Consider the following 14,402-nt stretch of genomic DNA (forward strand, 5'->3'; position numbering starts at 1 on the left):
GCCTCGCTTCGTTGAAAATTCTACCCAAGGTACAGCGAGGGTTAGAATGCAGACAATTCGGATAATTGTATGTGTAGAAAACTTTTTTTTAAAAAAAAAAGATGTGAATAATTTCTAAATATTTACTGTTCTAGGATAAAAATGAAATTGCATTCCTTAGAAGTCGTACTATTTAATGCAATGCATCTTCATTTTTCAATATCATTGTCCTTTTCCCAGTGTGCATGGCAACAGTGAGAGCAGCTACAAGAGACTAAGGAGAACGTGATCTCAACGGTAAAAACTCATCACTGGAATTGCTACATGTTCCCTCAGATTCAGCTTGTAGTTCATCGGGAAGAGGAGGGGCTCCTGGCTCTCCTGGTCTGGGCAGAGATAATGTTGCTGGCATGGTTTCCATGTTGCTCATCGTAGTTGCTTTCTCTAGTGTAGATCCAGATTTCAAACTTAAGGAAGGGAAAGAATACAAAAGCGATGCTCCTGGACTGACCTCTCCTTCAGGGTGAAACAGAATGTTCGCATCTACCCTCTTTTGAATGCTAGGCTCGAATGAGGACAATCTGGATAGGTTGTTTGTTGAAGACTCGTCTTTTGACATTATGTAACTGGATAAAATCGATGATCCTAGTTTTCCAAAAAAAAAGACAATATTGCATCAGGAATGTTGGAAGTTTACACAGAACATGATTCATTTAAGCAATAGCAAGTTAATGCAATTGGAGAAAATCCTCAGTCTTTGCTTTCACTTGCCATCTGTAGGCTATTAAAAGCTTGAAATCATAACTACTACATAACTTAACCTCTCTTCTGCTCTTTTGAACCTTGGAGGTTTTAACCATTCACCTAGGTTTCTCAATAGATAGAATATATACACAAGAAAAAAACATTTCATTTGACATTCAAGGGCACTTAAGCCTTACATTCTGTACAATTCTTATATTCCCACAATTCAATCTCTAGCAGGACTTCCTATAAAAATTACATCATATACAGAAAGAGAGAATTGTGAACTGTGACTGAATCTGCCAGCCCTACATAAACACTGTGCCCTGACTAGTGAATGCAAACAAAACACTCTATGGGTTAACCATCTAAACGGGTATTTCTTCAGTTTCAAATAAATTTAGTACACTCAAGTTAAATGACTTTCATGAATAAAAACTTAAATGGATAAAGCAATATTGCACAAATAAAATTTGTTTGATTGTCATAAATAGAATTGTTGCTTGCAACAACATAGGACTAATCTGTTATGACTGAGCTTCAGCTAGGAATGCCTTTGCTATCACCAGATTGGCACATAGCAAGGTGTGGCTTTGAGTTCCACTCATACTTCAGTAGGAAAGAGGCCAAGAAAAATCAAGGAGGCCAACACAGGAAATTCTAGACCTGCCCAAACCAAACAGGGTTTAAAAGCATTCATGTGAAACTCAACCCGTTTCATAACATTGACATTTGTGAACCATGGTTTCTAAAACCATCCATTTACATTTTTGTTCAGGTAAGCAACAAAAAGTAAGGGGAAAACTGATCCCGTGGATGCATATGTATTCATAAGCTTCAGTTGGTGTCTATACTATGATCAAGATATCATTGAAATCTTACTACGGTGTACTGTATCAAATGAGAAGATTCAGGGTCAAAAGATTGCCAAGTTCCCAGGCTTGACTATGCCTCAGAGGAGAGGCGCCAGGCAAACATCAAGCATATCTTCACTGAGTCCGCGTCACACTGGGCCAGCTTTAATGATTCTCCAAGTGGTTAGTTATAAAGTGGCATTGGCAAAGACCAAGGAACATGTTGCATTCCTAACAACCTAACTGGAGAATGATATATGGCATAACAATGGAATCTTAAAACAAAGAAAACTAAAAAAAATTACAATTATGAAAACGCTTTTTACCTTTTTGCATTATTCTGTCATTTTTACATCTTTGCACCTCGTCTGTTATTTTTGGAATGAGAAAAATCTGCGTTTTTTCACGTATGATGGAGTCAATTAGAGTGTCCAAGCCCTTTGGGTTTTCCGCTATGTAATCCAATAGTTTTCCTGCTCTTCTCGTATTTGTTGGCTGGTTAGAAATTTCTTCTGTATCTTCCCTTGAAAGTATCTTCTTTGCCCTCAAGTAGTCAAAGTGTCTATCAGCAGTGATTTTACCACACAAATGTGGCCTCAGCTTTTCTAAAGCCTGCGTTAAAAAAAAAGAAACTTGTCATGAAAATGTATACCCAGGTTTCCCAAAGATTGCCAGTACCAACCTGAAAAACAGTCCTCTTTTTGAGAAGATGGTACAAAGACATTTTTACCAAAAAAATGTAAGGAAACATCCACAAAAATTGCACAAAGACACCATCGTCCAGAGTACCAACTGAGATTCTGTTAGCGTTGATAAAAACATAACCAACAATAATACACCAGATGCTTCAATGCTCCATAAGCAGCTGATAAGCCAGTTGACTCCTTAAACCAGAAATCATAAACGCAAACATTCACATGAATCTTGGTAAGTCTGTGTTCGATTGGTCATGTTTTTTCAGTTTTTGTATTCAACATTTCATAAAATGAATCAGGACAATTTATTTTGTTGGTCCATCATAAAGGTTGGCCACCACTACACTAAACAAAACCATTCAAAAAGGCTGGGACTATAGCTGCAAAGCTATAGCTGCAAAGCTGCAAAGCACAGAATTACAGGTCAACAAATTTCAAAGGCAACATTGTGAAATAATTTAATACAGTGGCTTGCAAGTGCTTAATATGGTTATGGAATGGTGTCAACACATGTTGAAGCACAACTCTCAGTAAGGCAAATGTAGCAGGTAGTGAACAATCGTGGCAGACGCCATCAACACCCATTGATAATAATCTTTGCATTTGATATAGTGCCTTAACACATCTAGAGGTGTCTCAGAGCGCTTCACAGAATATACCGTAAAGTGAATGACGGTATATTTTGTGGGCGAAACGCGACAGCCAATTGCACACAGCAGTGTCCAACAAACAGTCGTGGATTGAAGTGACCAATTTGTTTAAAAGGAATTAATACCCTTGTAAAAAGCGATCCACCAATTGTCTAACAACCGATTCCTACTTACTACTAGGTAAACAGAAGCGTGCAGAGTAAGGAAACTTACCAACCTTTCGCCTTCCTGGGAATTGAACCCAGGTCTCTCGCTTGCGAGGTGAGTGTTCTAATCACTGAGATACAGGACATCACGTGCTTCACATCAGCTTCAATGAGCTCCACTGAGCTGATGTGCGACTCTTGAAACAGTCCGCTGCACATGGATATGTACATATGCTATAATTGTTCAGATCAAAAAATAGCTGAATTTATTTGGTATGTACCACAAGGATACCATTCTCCTCCAAAATCCACAGACCAAAACTCTTCTATTCTATGCAGCTTTTGATTAACAGCCCGTGAGACACCTTCCCCAGTGAGTAAAGGCACCCAGGGAGGACTAAGCTATCACAGACTGGAAGCTTGCAGGTTTGAATCAAACAGGTCACACATGAATAAACCATTGATCACACGTTGTTACACTTCCTCATTTAGTTGGCTTGGTGTGGCAGTTTACGAGCTATAATTGTCATCATCGCTCCTAGCAAGGAGAAGGAATCAGCAAGATTTCCTGCTCATAACTGCTACCCAGATGTTCAGTGAGCAGAGGTTGGGTTAAGCCATCATGATCTCTGCAGTTGAAAAGCCTGTCACACTCATTATCAAGGCGCAGATGAATAAATGGCAAGTCAAGTGGGAGGCTGACAACTTTGGAATCACACAGCAATAATGGTGAAAAGAATAAAATCCCTTCAAAGAGGAGGGAAGAGAAAATGTATGGAGGGGGAGAAAAGGCAAATTCCTAACATATTAATCCTTTCATTTGATAAAGAACCTTTCACAACAGGGGGATGTCTCAAAGTGCTTCACAGTTAAGTGTAGCGATTTGTGTATTTTGTAGGCAAACATAGCAGCCAATTTGCACACAGTAAATAAGCAACTTTATTTGTGGGATTATTGGCCAGGGCATCAGGAGAAGCTCCCTTCTCTTTTCAAATAGTCCTGTGGTATTTGTAACGCCTGTCTAAATAGGCAGATGAGAACCTTGGTTTAATGTCTCATCTGAAGGACAACATCTCCAACAATGCAGCACTCCCCCAGCACTGCATCTGAGTGTTAGCCTACACGACATGGAGATTGATCCCACTAACTTCTGATTCAGAGGTGGGAGCGCTACCAACTGAACTGCGTAAATTGTATGGATAATCAGCAGATTCCATTATAGAAACTGACCAATTCCAATGGAATCTTCTTTAATCATGCTTCAAGTGTACATTCTGCGTTTGGTAGTTTATTTGAAGATCACACTATTTGTACACTTCAAAAAAGACAGCATTTCTGAAACAAATATGGTGTCCATGCCAATATTGTACTTTGTGGAAAAACTATTGCCTTCAACTGATGTCAATTTCCCTTTGAGTGCTTCAACAAGGCAGGTGAATATCATTGTAAGAGGCACTTCATTTCAGAAGTTAATGACTAAATGTGAAGTTGATTTTTCAAAAAACCACAGTGCAACCATTTAATCCCAATATATTGGTTAGTCAAGTTTAATAAAGCTAAATGTTTGGCTAACCTCATAGAGAAGAGGAATTAAACATTATATTTAAACCAAACCTACATTAAGCTTAGAATTAGTAATGCGGCTGTTATTTATAGTAACCACCCACATTGATTAAACATTTTAGTGGGATTTCCTTTGAACCTTGCTGAATGCAGCATCTTTCAAATACCAAATACTGTACGATCAGTAATACAATTTTTAAAATATTGTACAGGTTAAATCCACTGTGGCTATAAACTGACCAAATGACTTGCGTGAATTTTAAGTCAAGAATAAAAACAGTCTTTGTTAAAATAGGAAACGGGTGCATTTAACACTTAAAATATATTTCCTGTTTGCATGAAAGCACCAGTAAGATCATGCTAAAGAGACTAATCTCTAAAGTTCCTTTTCTGGATATATTGTGCTCAATCCTAGCAATGATAGCTCTGAAGTTCCAAGTTGTAAGGTATAGCTTACTCTTCCTGATTTAGAACAGTTTATTAACAATGTTATTGCACAATCTGAAAGGAAACGAAGATTTTTCCAATTCTTGTATAAAGCAGTAAAACCAGTGGATATAAATAATACTTTTTCAAACTAGCGTATATCTTCTAATCTGAAGACACCCTACAATTCACCACTTGTGATTGTCGCCTCCTGCCACCCGATCAGTACATTAATAAAATGTATTCAGTGATTGTAGTGCTGAAGAGTTTACAATTATCTTTTTCTGTTCATCTCTTCTCTGCCTCCTGCTTTCTCAGATCTCAAATATCTCTTTTGTAGAAAAAACACTTGCTACAGATATTTTTTCCTGTATGGCATAATATGCATGCTTATTTACATGGTTTGCTTTCTTTTAAAAAGAAAACAAATCTTTTCACATCTTTAATTCAAACTTTCATTGTATTTGGTTCCCTGCCTCTGAGCTCTCCTGACCACCAACTCATATTTGTGTTTGCAGGATGCAATCCAATGAATCATTTTTAGTTAGTGAATTTGCGGTCTTCATTTCTCATCTAGATTTTTTTTGCCTTCATAAGATTTAAATATACTGTTCTCTCCTCAATTGAGTAATTTTCCTTCTATTGCAGTATGGTTCCAATGGATACCTCGCCCACAAGGCCACTGTTCAAAGGTGAGCTTCTCTTCTGATGATTGGCATGCAAATTTCAGCAGGTGCGTAATAAGATATATACTCCAAGAAAAATCACCATACTTTCATGAAAGTTCAGTGATTAAAGGTTGCTCTATAGAGATCTCTGTGCGTACAACAAACATTCATTGAATAGAATACATAAATACACCTGAAGAGAAATACTAATAAAACTAGGGACTAAAATAATGCAGCTTAAAAGAAAATCCTTGGATTTGACCAACATATTTAAGAGCAAACCTGATGCATACCTGAGGCAGAAGGGCTAAGAGGCGTATACGAGTGGGGAGAAACACTGTTGTGGACTTGGTTATAATAATAACAATCCTTGCATTTGATGTGGCGCCTTATCATGTCTTCAAGACGTCTCAAAGCGCTCTTATCGGGGTTGGGCTCAATGGCCCATTTCGGTGCCTCACTCTGTGATACAGGGCCTTTCACTTCTACCCTCACAAAGAGGAGTTGGAGATACTCGAAAACAGAGCTCACTTGAGAACTTGATCACTGGGCTCAGGCCAGGCTTGCCTTGCCAGAGACGTGACCTGACTTGCTCAGGTGGGGAGGGGGCGGAATCGTGAAGATATGGTTCAGGTCTGCGTTGTCCTTTGGCAATTTGGGGTCTAAAAGAGTTGGAGCTCGTCTGCCTGGATAACCATTGTTCCCCTAAGTGGAACACATTTGAAGTGCTTTGAGACCTCTCAAAGACGTGAAAAGCGCTATATCAAAGGCAAGGATTATTATTAATAATAATATTATTTGATCTAATTCAGTTAATGGGGGTGAGCAGGGCCAAACCTCGCTCACAAATAAAAATAAAATCTTTCATTTCAGGAGGGCATCTCAAGCAGTTCCACGGGATTTACAACGAAGAGCAGTGACTGTGTGTGGTTTGTAGTGACAAAGAAAGTGTAGAACAGATTTAAAGTCCCTGCTCAGGTGGGTATGAGACAAAAGTGAGTTGTCAAAGGTCAGATCACACAGCTATGAGACATCAATGTGCTCTGCAGTCCGCAGCCCATTTTAAAAGTTACCTTTGTTAACTTGAAATAAAATATATTCCGCCACCCACACACCCCCCAACGTATACACGAGGGAGGCGAGGCACCCAAGGAAAGTCCATTCAGTGCGAGTTCCCAGGGCACCCACAGGGAGGTGCTTTCCTGGCTTCCCCAGTGATTAACCCCCCCACCCCCAGTGCCTCACCCCCCCGCCCCCCCACCCTCCAATACCTCACACCCCCAGTGCCTCACCCCCCTCCCCACCCTCCAATACCTCATACCCCCAGTGCCTCACCCCCCCCCCACCCTCCAATACCTCATACCCCAGTGCCTCACCCCCCCCCACCCTCCGATACCTCATACCCCCAGTGCCTCACCCCCCCCCCCCCACCCTCCGATACCTCATACCCCCAGTGCCTCACCCCCCCCCCACCCTCCGATACCTCACACCCCCAGTGCCTCACCCCCCCCCCCACCCTCCGATACCTCATACCCCAGTGCCTCACCCCCCCCCACCCTCCGATACCTCATACCCCCAGTGCCTCACCCCCCCCCCCCACCCTCCAATACCTCACACCCCCAGTGCCTCACCCCCCCCCCACCCTCCGATACCTCATACCCCAGTGCCTCACCACCAACTCCTCCCAGTGCCTCACACCCCCAGTGCCTCACCACCAACTCCTCCCAGTGCCTCACACCCCCAGTGCCTCACCACCAACTCCACCCCCAGTCCCTCACCCCACCCTCTAATACCCCCCACCCCCAGTGCCTCACCCCCAATACCTGACACCCCCAGTGCCTCACCACCAACTCCACCCCCAGTGCCTCATCCCATCCTCCAGTACCCCACCCACCCCCAGTACACCCACCCACCCCCAGTGCCTCTCAACAGCCACCCCACCTACCCAGTGCCTGTCTCACTTCCCAGCGCCTCGCCCCCCTCACACCCCCCCCCCGCCCTCACCCCCCCCCGCCCCGGGTGAACGAACGAACGAAGAAACACTCACTTCCTTCTTGACTTCAGCCATCTCCTCCTCTGTCAGCTGCACAGTGTCCATGGCGAGAGGGAGAGGAGAGAAGCGGCTCAGCCCTGGACCAGCGGCGCCCACCGACCCCAAACCCCGGGACACCCCCCCACACCCCCCCCCACAGTTTGATGAGCTCCGGGCGGCAGAGGGGCTGTTCACGAGCTCAGTGTTGAGGTGCAAAGTTGACTTCCTTCCTTCCTGCTCTCTGCAGCTTCTGACTGTAAATGGACCCGGGAGGAAAGTAACCAATCCGAGCTCCCGCAGCCTCCGCTTCCTACCCCTCCGGCAGTCCGCCCAGTCACTGAGCTCAACCAGCAGTCAACCAGCAGTCCGCCCAGTCACTGAGCTCAACCAGCAGTCAACCAGCAGTCCGCCCAGTCACTGAGCTCAACCAGCAGTCAACCAGCAGTCCGCCCAGTCACTGAGCTCAACCAGCAGTCAACCAGCAGTCCGCCCAGTCACTGAGCTCAACCAGCAGTCAACCAGCAGTCCGCCCAGTCACTGAGCTCAACCAGCAGTCAACCAGCAGTCCGCCCAGTCACTGAGCTCAACCAGCAGTCAACCAGCAGTCTGCCCAGTCACTGAGCTCAACCAGCAGTCAACCAGCAGTCCGCCCAGTCACTGAGCTCAACCAGCAGTCCGCTCAGTCACTGAGCTCAACCAGCAGTCAACCAGCAGTCCGCCCAGTCACTGAGCTCAACCAGCAGTCAACCAGCAGTCCGCCAGTCACTGAGCTCAACCAGCAGTCAACCAGCAGTCCGCCCAGTCACTGAGCTCAACCAGCAGTCAACCAGCAGTCCGCCCAGTCACTGAGCTCAACCAGCAGTCCGCCCAGTCACTGAGCTCAACCAGTAGTCAACCAGCAGTCCGCCCAGTCACTGAGCTCAACCAGCAGTCAACCAGCAGTCCGCCAGTCACTGAGCTCAACCAGCAGTTAACCAGCAGTCCGCCAGTCACTGAGCTCAACCAGCAGTCAACCAGCAGTCAGCCCAGTCACTGAGCTTAACCAGCAGTCAGCCAGTCACTGAGCTTAACCAGCAGTCAGCCCAGTCACTGAGCTTAACCAGCAGTCGGCCCAGTCACTGAGCTTAACCAGGCGGGCAGTGAGTTATAATAATCCTTGCGTTTGATGTAAGGCTTTTTGGAGACGTCTCAAAGCGCTTCACAGAATATACTGTCAAGTGAAATTGACTGCAATGTTTGTGGGCAAAACGCGGCAGCCAACTGCGCACAGCAGTGTCCCACAAACAGTCGAACGTGGATTGAAGTGACCGAATTGTAACTGTTCTTTTCTTGAGGGATTGTTATCAGGCGTATGGAAACTTGCCCAAGGTTTCGCCCTGTCGGGAATCGAACCCAAATTTCTCACTTGGGAGGGGAGTGGTCTAACCACTGAGGTACAGGAGTTAGCAAGTGAGTCAGTAAGTAAATGAGTTAACAAGTGAGTGAGTGAGTGATTCAATGAATGAGTTAACTCATGAGTGAGCTAGTCAGTGAGCAAGTTAAGGAGTGAGAGTTAATGTGTATCAGTGAGTGAGTTAACAATCCAGTGAGGGAGTTAACAGTGAATGAGTTAACATGTGATTTAGTGAGTGTGTGAGCTGACAAGTGACCCAGTGAATGAGTTGGTTAATGAGTCATCTGCAGCTGCTCACCTTTCTGTTCTTCTGGGAATTCTCAGAAACTTGTTGCCAGAAGATGAAATAAAACAACTTGGTTGCAATTTTGTTTTATTTATGGAAACATTCAGTTTTCATTATTGCATGCCTTGCAAAATATTTTTATCACAAAAAAGTAGACCAAGTAAACTCAGTCTTGTGCATCCCAGTAATGGACAACAAGCTAAATATTTAATACTTGTATTTGATGTAATGTCTTATCACATCATGAAAATGTTTCAAAGCACTGAACAGGATTTTTGTATTATAAAGTGCAGTGCCTAAGTATTTTGTAGGTAAAAGTGGCAACCAATTTGCATCGGAGAGAGAAAAAAGATCAATGTTGGGTCTGCCCTTTTTGCAAAAAGCATCAATTCACTTTTGTAACTTACTTTTAGAAAGTGTTAGCTTCACTTGGTTGCATGCCCGTAATATCACAATTAATTATTTCTGGAAAAGAGAATGATTTATTAAATCATGACAGGTTAAGAATTCCCTAGTAACTCATTAATATTCTTGGAGAATGTTCTGAAAATAAGTTAGTCAGTCCTGAATGTATTGAAAGGGATAAATTGTACATCAATATTCTCTATTTATGGTTTGGTCCAAGTTTCCTAGAAAGGATATAAGTCCATGTAGCCAGTTCATTTCAGTTGTTAGTGATATAAAGGACTCAATTCCTGTTTACATTTTCTTTCCTATTTTATACCTATTTTCCCTCCTTTTGGTCCAATCCTCCAATTCCACTAATGAATAAATAAACATAACAATGATAAGAGCTATGGTTTAAAAGCAGGGGAATGGAATTTGTTGGATAGCTTTTTCAAAGAGCCAGCGCAGGGACGATGGGCCGAATGGCCTCCTCTATGGTCTATGAATGTACAAAACATTTCCAGGCCTTCGTCAAAACTACTCTCGAGTTGCCCTTAATTGCTCCAGTTTCCTCATTTGTCCTCGGTGATAGCTCCTGTAATTTAATTTCACAAGTCATCAAAACTCTTTTTGTACATCCAGGAATTCAAAGCTTTTTTAATGGAAACAGAACTAATCTGAAAATGGAAGGAACTGAAAAATCTCAGAAGATAACATTCATACTTAAAATATTCAAATCATTCCTGAAATTTGAGAAATACACTGAATGAATTTGAAATACATTCAAAATGAAGACTTGTGTCTGAAAATCAAAAATTAAACCTAATTGTGAACAAGTAAGCAAGAAACCAAAGAGAGATTACTTATATATGTATAAACATAACTGTATATTTGCATAAATAAGTTAACTGAAAATTATTATCATTATTGGTTATTTTAAATGCAAGTAAAGAGTAAAACTGGATATTTAGAGGAACAAATAAACAATAGATCTGTTCGTTGTGAAGCTCACCCCATCCTTCTGAGGAACAGAAGTTCATCTGTGATGGACTAACATTTCATTTTTCAGTGTATGATATTGTTCCCGCACAGGAACTTCTAGAGAGGAACCAAACATTTTTTTTAAATCTATGTTTTCATTTTGAATATTTTGGGGAAACAGCCTTCTGGTCTTGGGAATTTCCAAGGCATGGCAGAAAAAAATAACATGGTACAGGGCAGGGTTTATAAAGAGAATGACTCTCTTAAATTAATTAAATTCAGACTCATTTAAATCATAAATTTGCTCCACTCTTTAAACCAAAATGATTGCTGTTTTTTTTAAACCAAAATTGCTACCCTAAATGATAATGAACATAGTCTTTTTTCCTAGTGTGATTATGTAGTCTGAATTGAATATGGAACTCAAAAGAACTGATTGAAATGCTACGTTTATCAGTTACAATGTCCATAACACATACAAATAATTGAATTTGTGGAAAAAATAACAGCAATAAAAATAATAATAACCTTTGTATTTAAGTTAATGTCTTTTATATCAGGAAGATGTTTCAAAGCGCTTCACAACTTGTAGTATAACATGTAGTACGTAGAAAGTTTGCACACAGAAATGTTTCACAAACAGCCAGGAAGTGCAAGGCCAATTTTGTTTGAGGGATTGTCGGCCAGAACACTGAGAGAAATTCCCTTCTTTTTTCAAATAGTGCCATGGGATCTTTTCAATATCCACCCAAACAAGTTAGACGGACCTTGGTTTAACTTCTCATCTGAAGGACAAATACAGGTCATTTGAAATGCAATTCTTAATAATTTTTAATAGATACATTCACTCAGGCATGATCAACCAACTGATAAGACGGTTTAAAAATGTACCTGCAAAGAAAACATAACCTTGGTCCATTGATTGAAGGAAAATTCAATCAATGGCATTCAAACATCCTATTTCTATCTCTTTATAGAATTAATTGCTGTGACAGCAATAAAATCAGCCCCTCAAATTTTCAAAATTTGAAACGGCTTTTGTTTTTAATAACACCAAAAAAGAAGTTTATGCAACACAATAAATTTCTTGCAATAAACAAGAAAGTTTAGTATAAGTTAGAGATTTATATAACGAAAGTATGAATCCATACAAAAGTCATATGTCTCTTTCTACATAGGTTTTCTTGCTAATATTAAGTACTTCAAACATATAAAATATATCTAAAGATTTTATTGTTAAAAGGACGTTTAAAAGTTCTCAAAATAATTTCTGTACATTGTAAAGAAAGACTAACAAATGTCGTGGATGCAATAGCTGGCATCAAAAAATGCAACAACATTTTAAAAAATGCGAAAATGTAGCAGAATAGCAATGCTTTACTTGGAAGCTTTTTTAAAAAAAAATCATGAATATGGATGTAGTTTCTAAATACTGGTAGGTGCAAGTAAAATGGACCAAACACATTCAATGCAGCATTGGTAATGACTTTTATTTAATTTATGAAGCAGATGTTATCAGCGAAAACCACATTAAGCTTTCAGATTTGTGTTATAAAGTAAATGTTGACTGTGTCTATGGAAACTCTTATAATCAAATTGAATGCACTGATGTCTTTGGCACAAACATTGGGAGTGATGGGGTGTGGGAAGCTATAGTTACGAAACAGAACATTTATCCTGAGAAAAATCTAATCCAAATGTAACTAGGTCTCCAATACTAATTTGCAAGTTTACATAGTTTTAATATTATCAAAATTTATGGAATGAACGAAGAAAAATAGCTTAAGCATGCAAGTGATTGTGTACTGTATTATTACATTAATGCAACCATACGTTAACTAAAATTTTGCTTAGGGAAGGAGGAGCCAAAGAGTTTTGCTATTGAATTAAGAGGAATTAAAACAATTTTCATCAATAATAAGTTAAATAGCTTTAAACATCCAGACCATCTAATTAAAATTTATCCTTTCAACATTTAAACCCTGTACTCATCTTGATTCTATCTCTACTCCAGCTCACAAAATACAAGTTTATACACAATTACAATCACAAGGTGGCAATAGAGGACCACCTGATATCACCAATAGGAAACCAGGATTCATTGCACAGTGAAGGTTAGGATCCACAACCAACATAAAAAGATAGAGGAGAACTCTTCAGGCTCAGCTATGTAATAATAGTTATATTATTAGCAGTCAGGGTAATTTTTAAAAAATAATAAAAATTGAATTTACATTTCGAGCTTTTTGTTAAGAAGAACTGAACAGCAGGTGAGAGCCCCATCGACTTTGGACAGTTCAGAGCAGGTAACCGGAATCAACATGTGTTCCTTCAGTTTTTCAAACACCTGTGGAAAGGGAAAATGTTGATAAAATTGTTGTTAATCATTTGTCTCAATCACATGCTGCTAGTCATCTTCTGACAAAAGAAGAAAACCACAAACTGGACTGGAGCATGCTTTGCGAGGATTTTCAATGGTGAACAGTATTTGTTGGTAACCTCGATAATCATAATTAAATAGATACAAAGAAATTTGTTTTTGCTGAATGCCGGATACAGTGTAAAGCGCTGCTCTAGCACTTAACCACAATTAATTTTATGGTGTTCAATTATCTGATTTGTGATTGCAGTTTCTGTGAAATTTTGTTCACCATCAGAAATGGACTGTACTTGTTTCATTAAGCACATTTTAAAATTACCATACAATCCTCCTGTATAATTGAGTTCAATTGAAAGCAAGTTGTCAGTTCCATTCTCTAGTAGTCCAGGAGTGCCAAGGCCAATAGGAGCAACCTTACAACAGCTTGCATTTACAACAACAAGATTACATTTGTATAGCGCCTTTCATGTCAAGAGGACGTCCCAAGGTGCTGAAATTTATATAGCGCCCTTCACGCGGAGTAGCGTCCTGGAGTGCTTGACAGTGGCAGAGTCTGACGCCAAGCCGGGGGGAGAGGGAAAGGGAGGTGACCATAAGCACGATCAAAGAGAAATGTCTTTAAATCATGCCACCTTATGGTTTCGTGGTAGAAATAATCAAATTCAGCACAGACTGGGGATCAACCCTGAGGCTTTCCTTATCCATAGGCCTCAGTTTTATGCTAAGCTGTGGCTTTAACAATCGTATTATCTGGAGAACTGGCTTTGAAATCAGGGTCTAATTTGCAGGATTTGTTGAAGGATTCACAAATACCAAATCCTGCACAAACCTGAATGCATTCACAGCAACATGGCAGAATTCCTGTTATACATTGATCTTATTTCTGTCTTCTGAAGCGGGATCACATCAAAAGGAGGATGGGGGAAGAAGGCGGGAGAGCAATATCTGAGTGGAGCACCGGTTGATCAGAATGAAACACATTCTATTTTCATGGCCTTTTAAGAATTCTGCAAATTAGACCCCCGAGAAATGTCTCCCCTCTCAAATTCTGTCCCTCTCCATTTTTTGTGTTAGAAAAGGATTTACTAGCAAACATAGATAATTGTCGCCCATAATATATTTATTTAGAAAAGGTTGAATGTTTCCAAAAATATAATTTTGAATCCATTCAAGAGATTCTGTTTCATATTGCTGTACTGTTCAAAAGCATAAGCAGTT

General features: G+C 40.7%; 2 protein-coding genes across 8 annotated transcripts in view; both read right to left on the minus strand.

Moving 5' to 3' along the window:
- Positions 1-65: 65 nt before the first annotated feature.
- On the minus strand, positions 66-8,351 carry LOC103174691 (BCL10 immune signaling adaptor). The gene is made up of 3 exons (XM_042335420.1): positions 7,773-8,351; positions 1,904-2,189; positions 66-624 (listed from the first exon to the last, which is right to left on the minus strand). Exons 1-3 carry the CDS (start codon positions 7,821-7,823, stop codon positions 254-256), a joined length of 708 nt encoding a protein of 235 aa, XP_042191354.1. The 5' UTR covers positions 7,824-8,351; the 3' UTR covers positions 66-253.
- Positions 8,352-12,275: 3,924 nt separating this feature from the next.
- The window catches only part of ddah1 (dimethylarginine dimethylaminohydrolase 1), a 44,748-nt gene continuing 42,621 nt past the window's right edge, over positions 12,276-14,402 (minus strand). For all 7 annotated transcript variants that reach the window (XM_042335075.1, XM_007887189.2, XM_042335076.1 and 4 more), the window contains one exon: positions 12,276-13,151. In XM_042335075.1, the coding sequence (XP_042191009.1) occupies positions 13,035-13,151 (117 nt within the window). In that variant the 3' untranslated portion in view covers positions 12,276-13,034. The remainder of the gene's footprint in view (positions 13,152-14,402) is intronic.

This window comes from Callorhinchus milii, unplaced genomic scaffold (assembly GCF_018977255.1).
Source record: "Callorhinchus milii isolate IMCB2004 unplaced genomic scaffold, IMCB_Cmil_1.0 Scaffold5, whole genome shotgun sequence".
Taxonomy (NCBI): Eukaryota; Metazoa; Chordata; class Chondrichthyes; order Chimaeriformes; family Callorhinchidae; genus Callorhinchus; species Callorhinchus milii.

Bases quoted from the DNA above. Each gene is read 5' to 3' on its own strand.
- LOC103174691 (XM_042335420.1), bottom strand. From the start codon at position 7,823: ATGGACACTGTGCAGCTGACAGAGGAGGAGATGGCTGAAGTCAAGAAG. The intron at 2,190-7,772 runs GTGAGTGTTTCT...TTTTTAACGCAG, and splicing joins TGGCTGAAGTCAAGAAGGAA to GCTTTAGAAAAGCTGAGGCC. The intron at 625-1,903 runs GTAAAAAGCGTT...TTGGAAAACTAG, and splicing joins TGACAGAATAATGCAAAAAG to GATCATCGATTTTATCCAGT.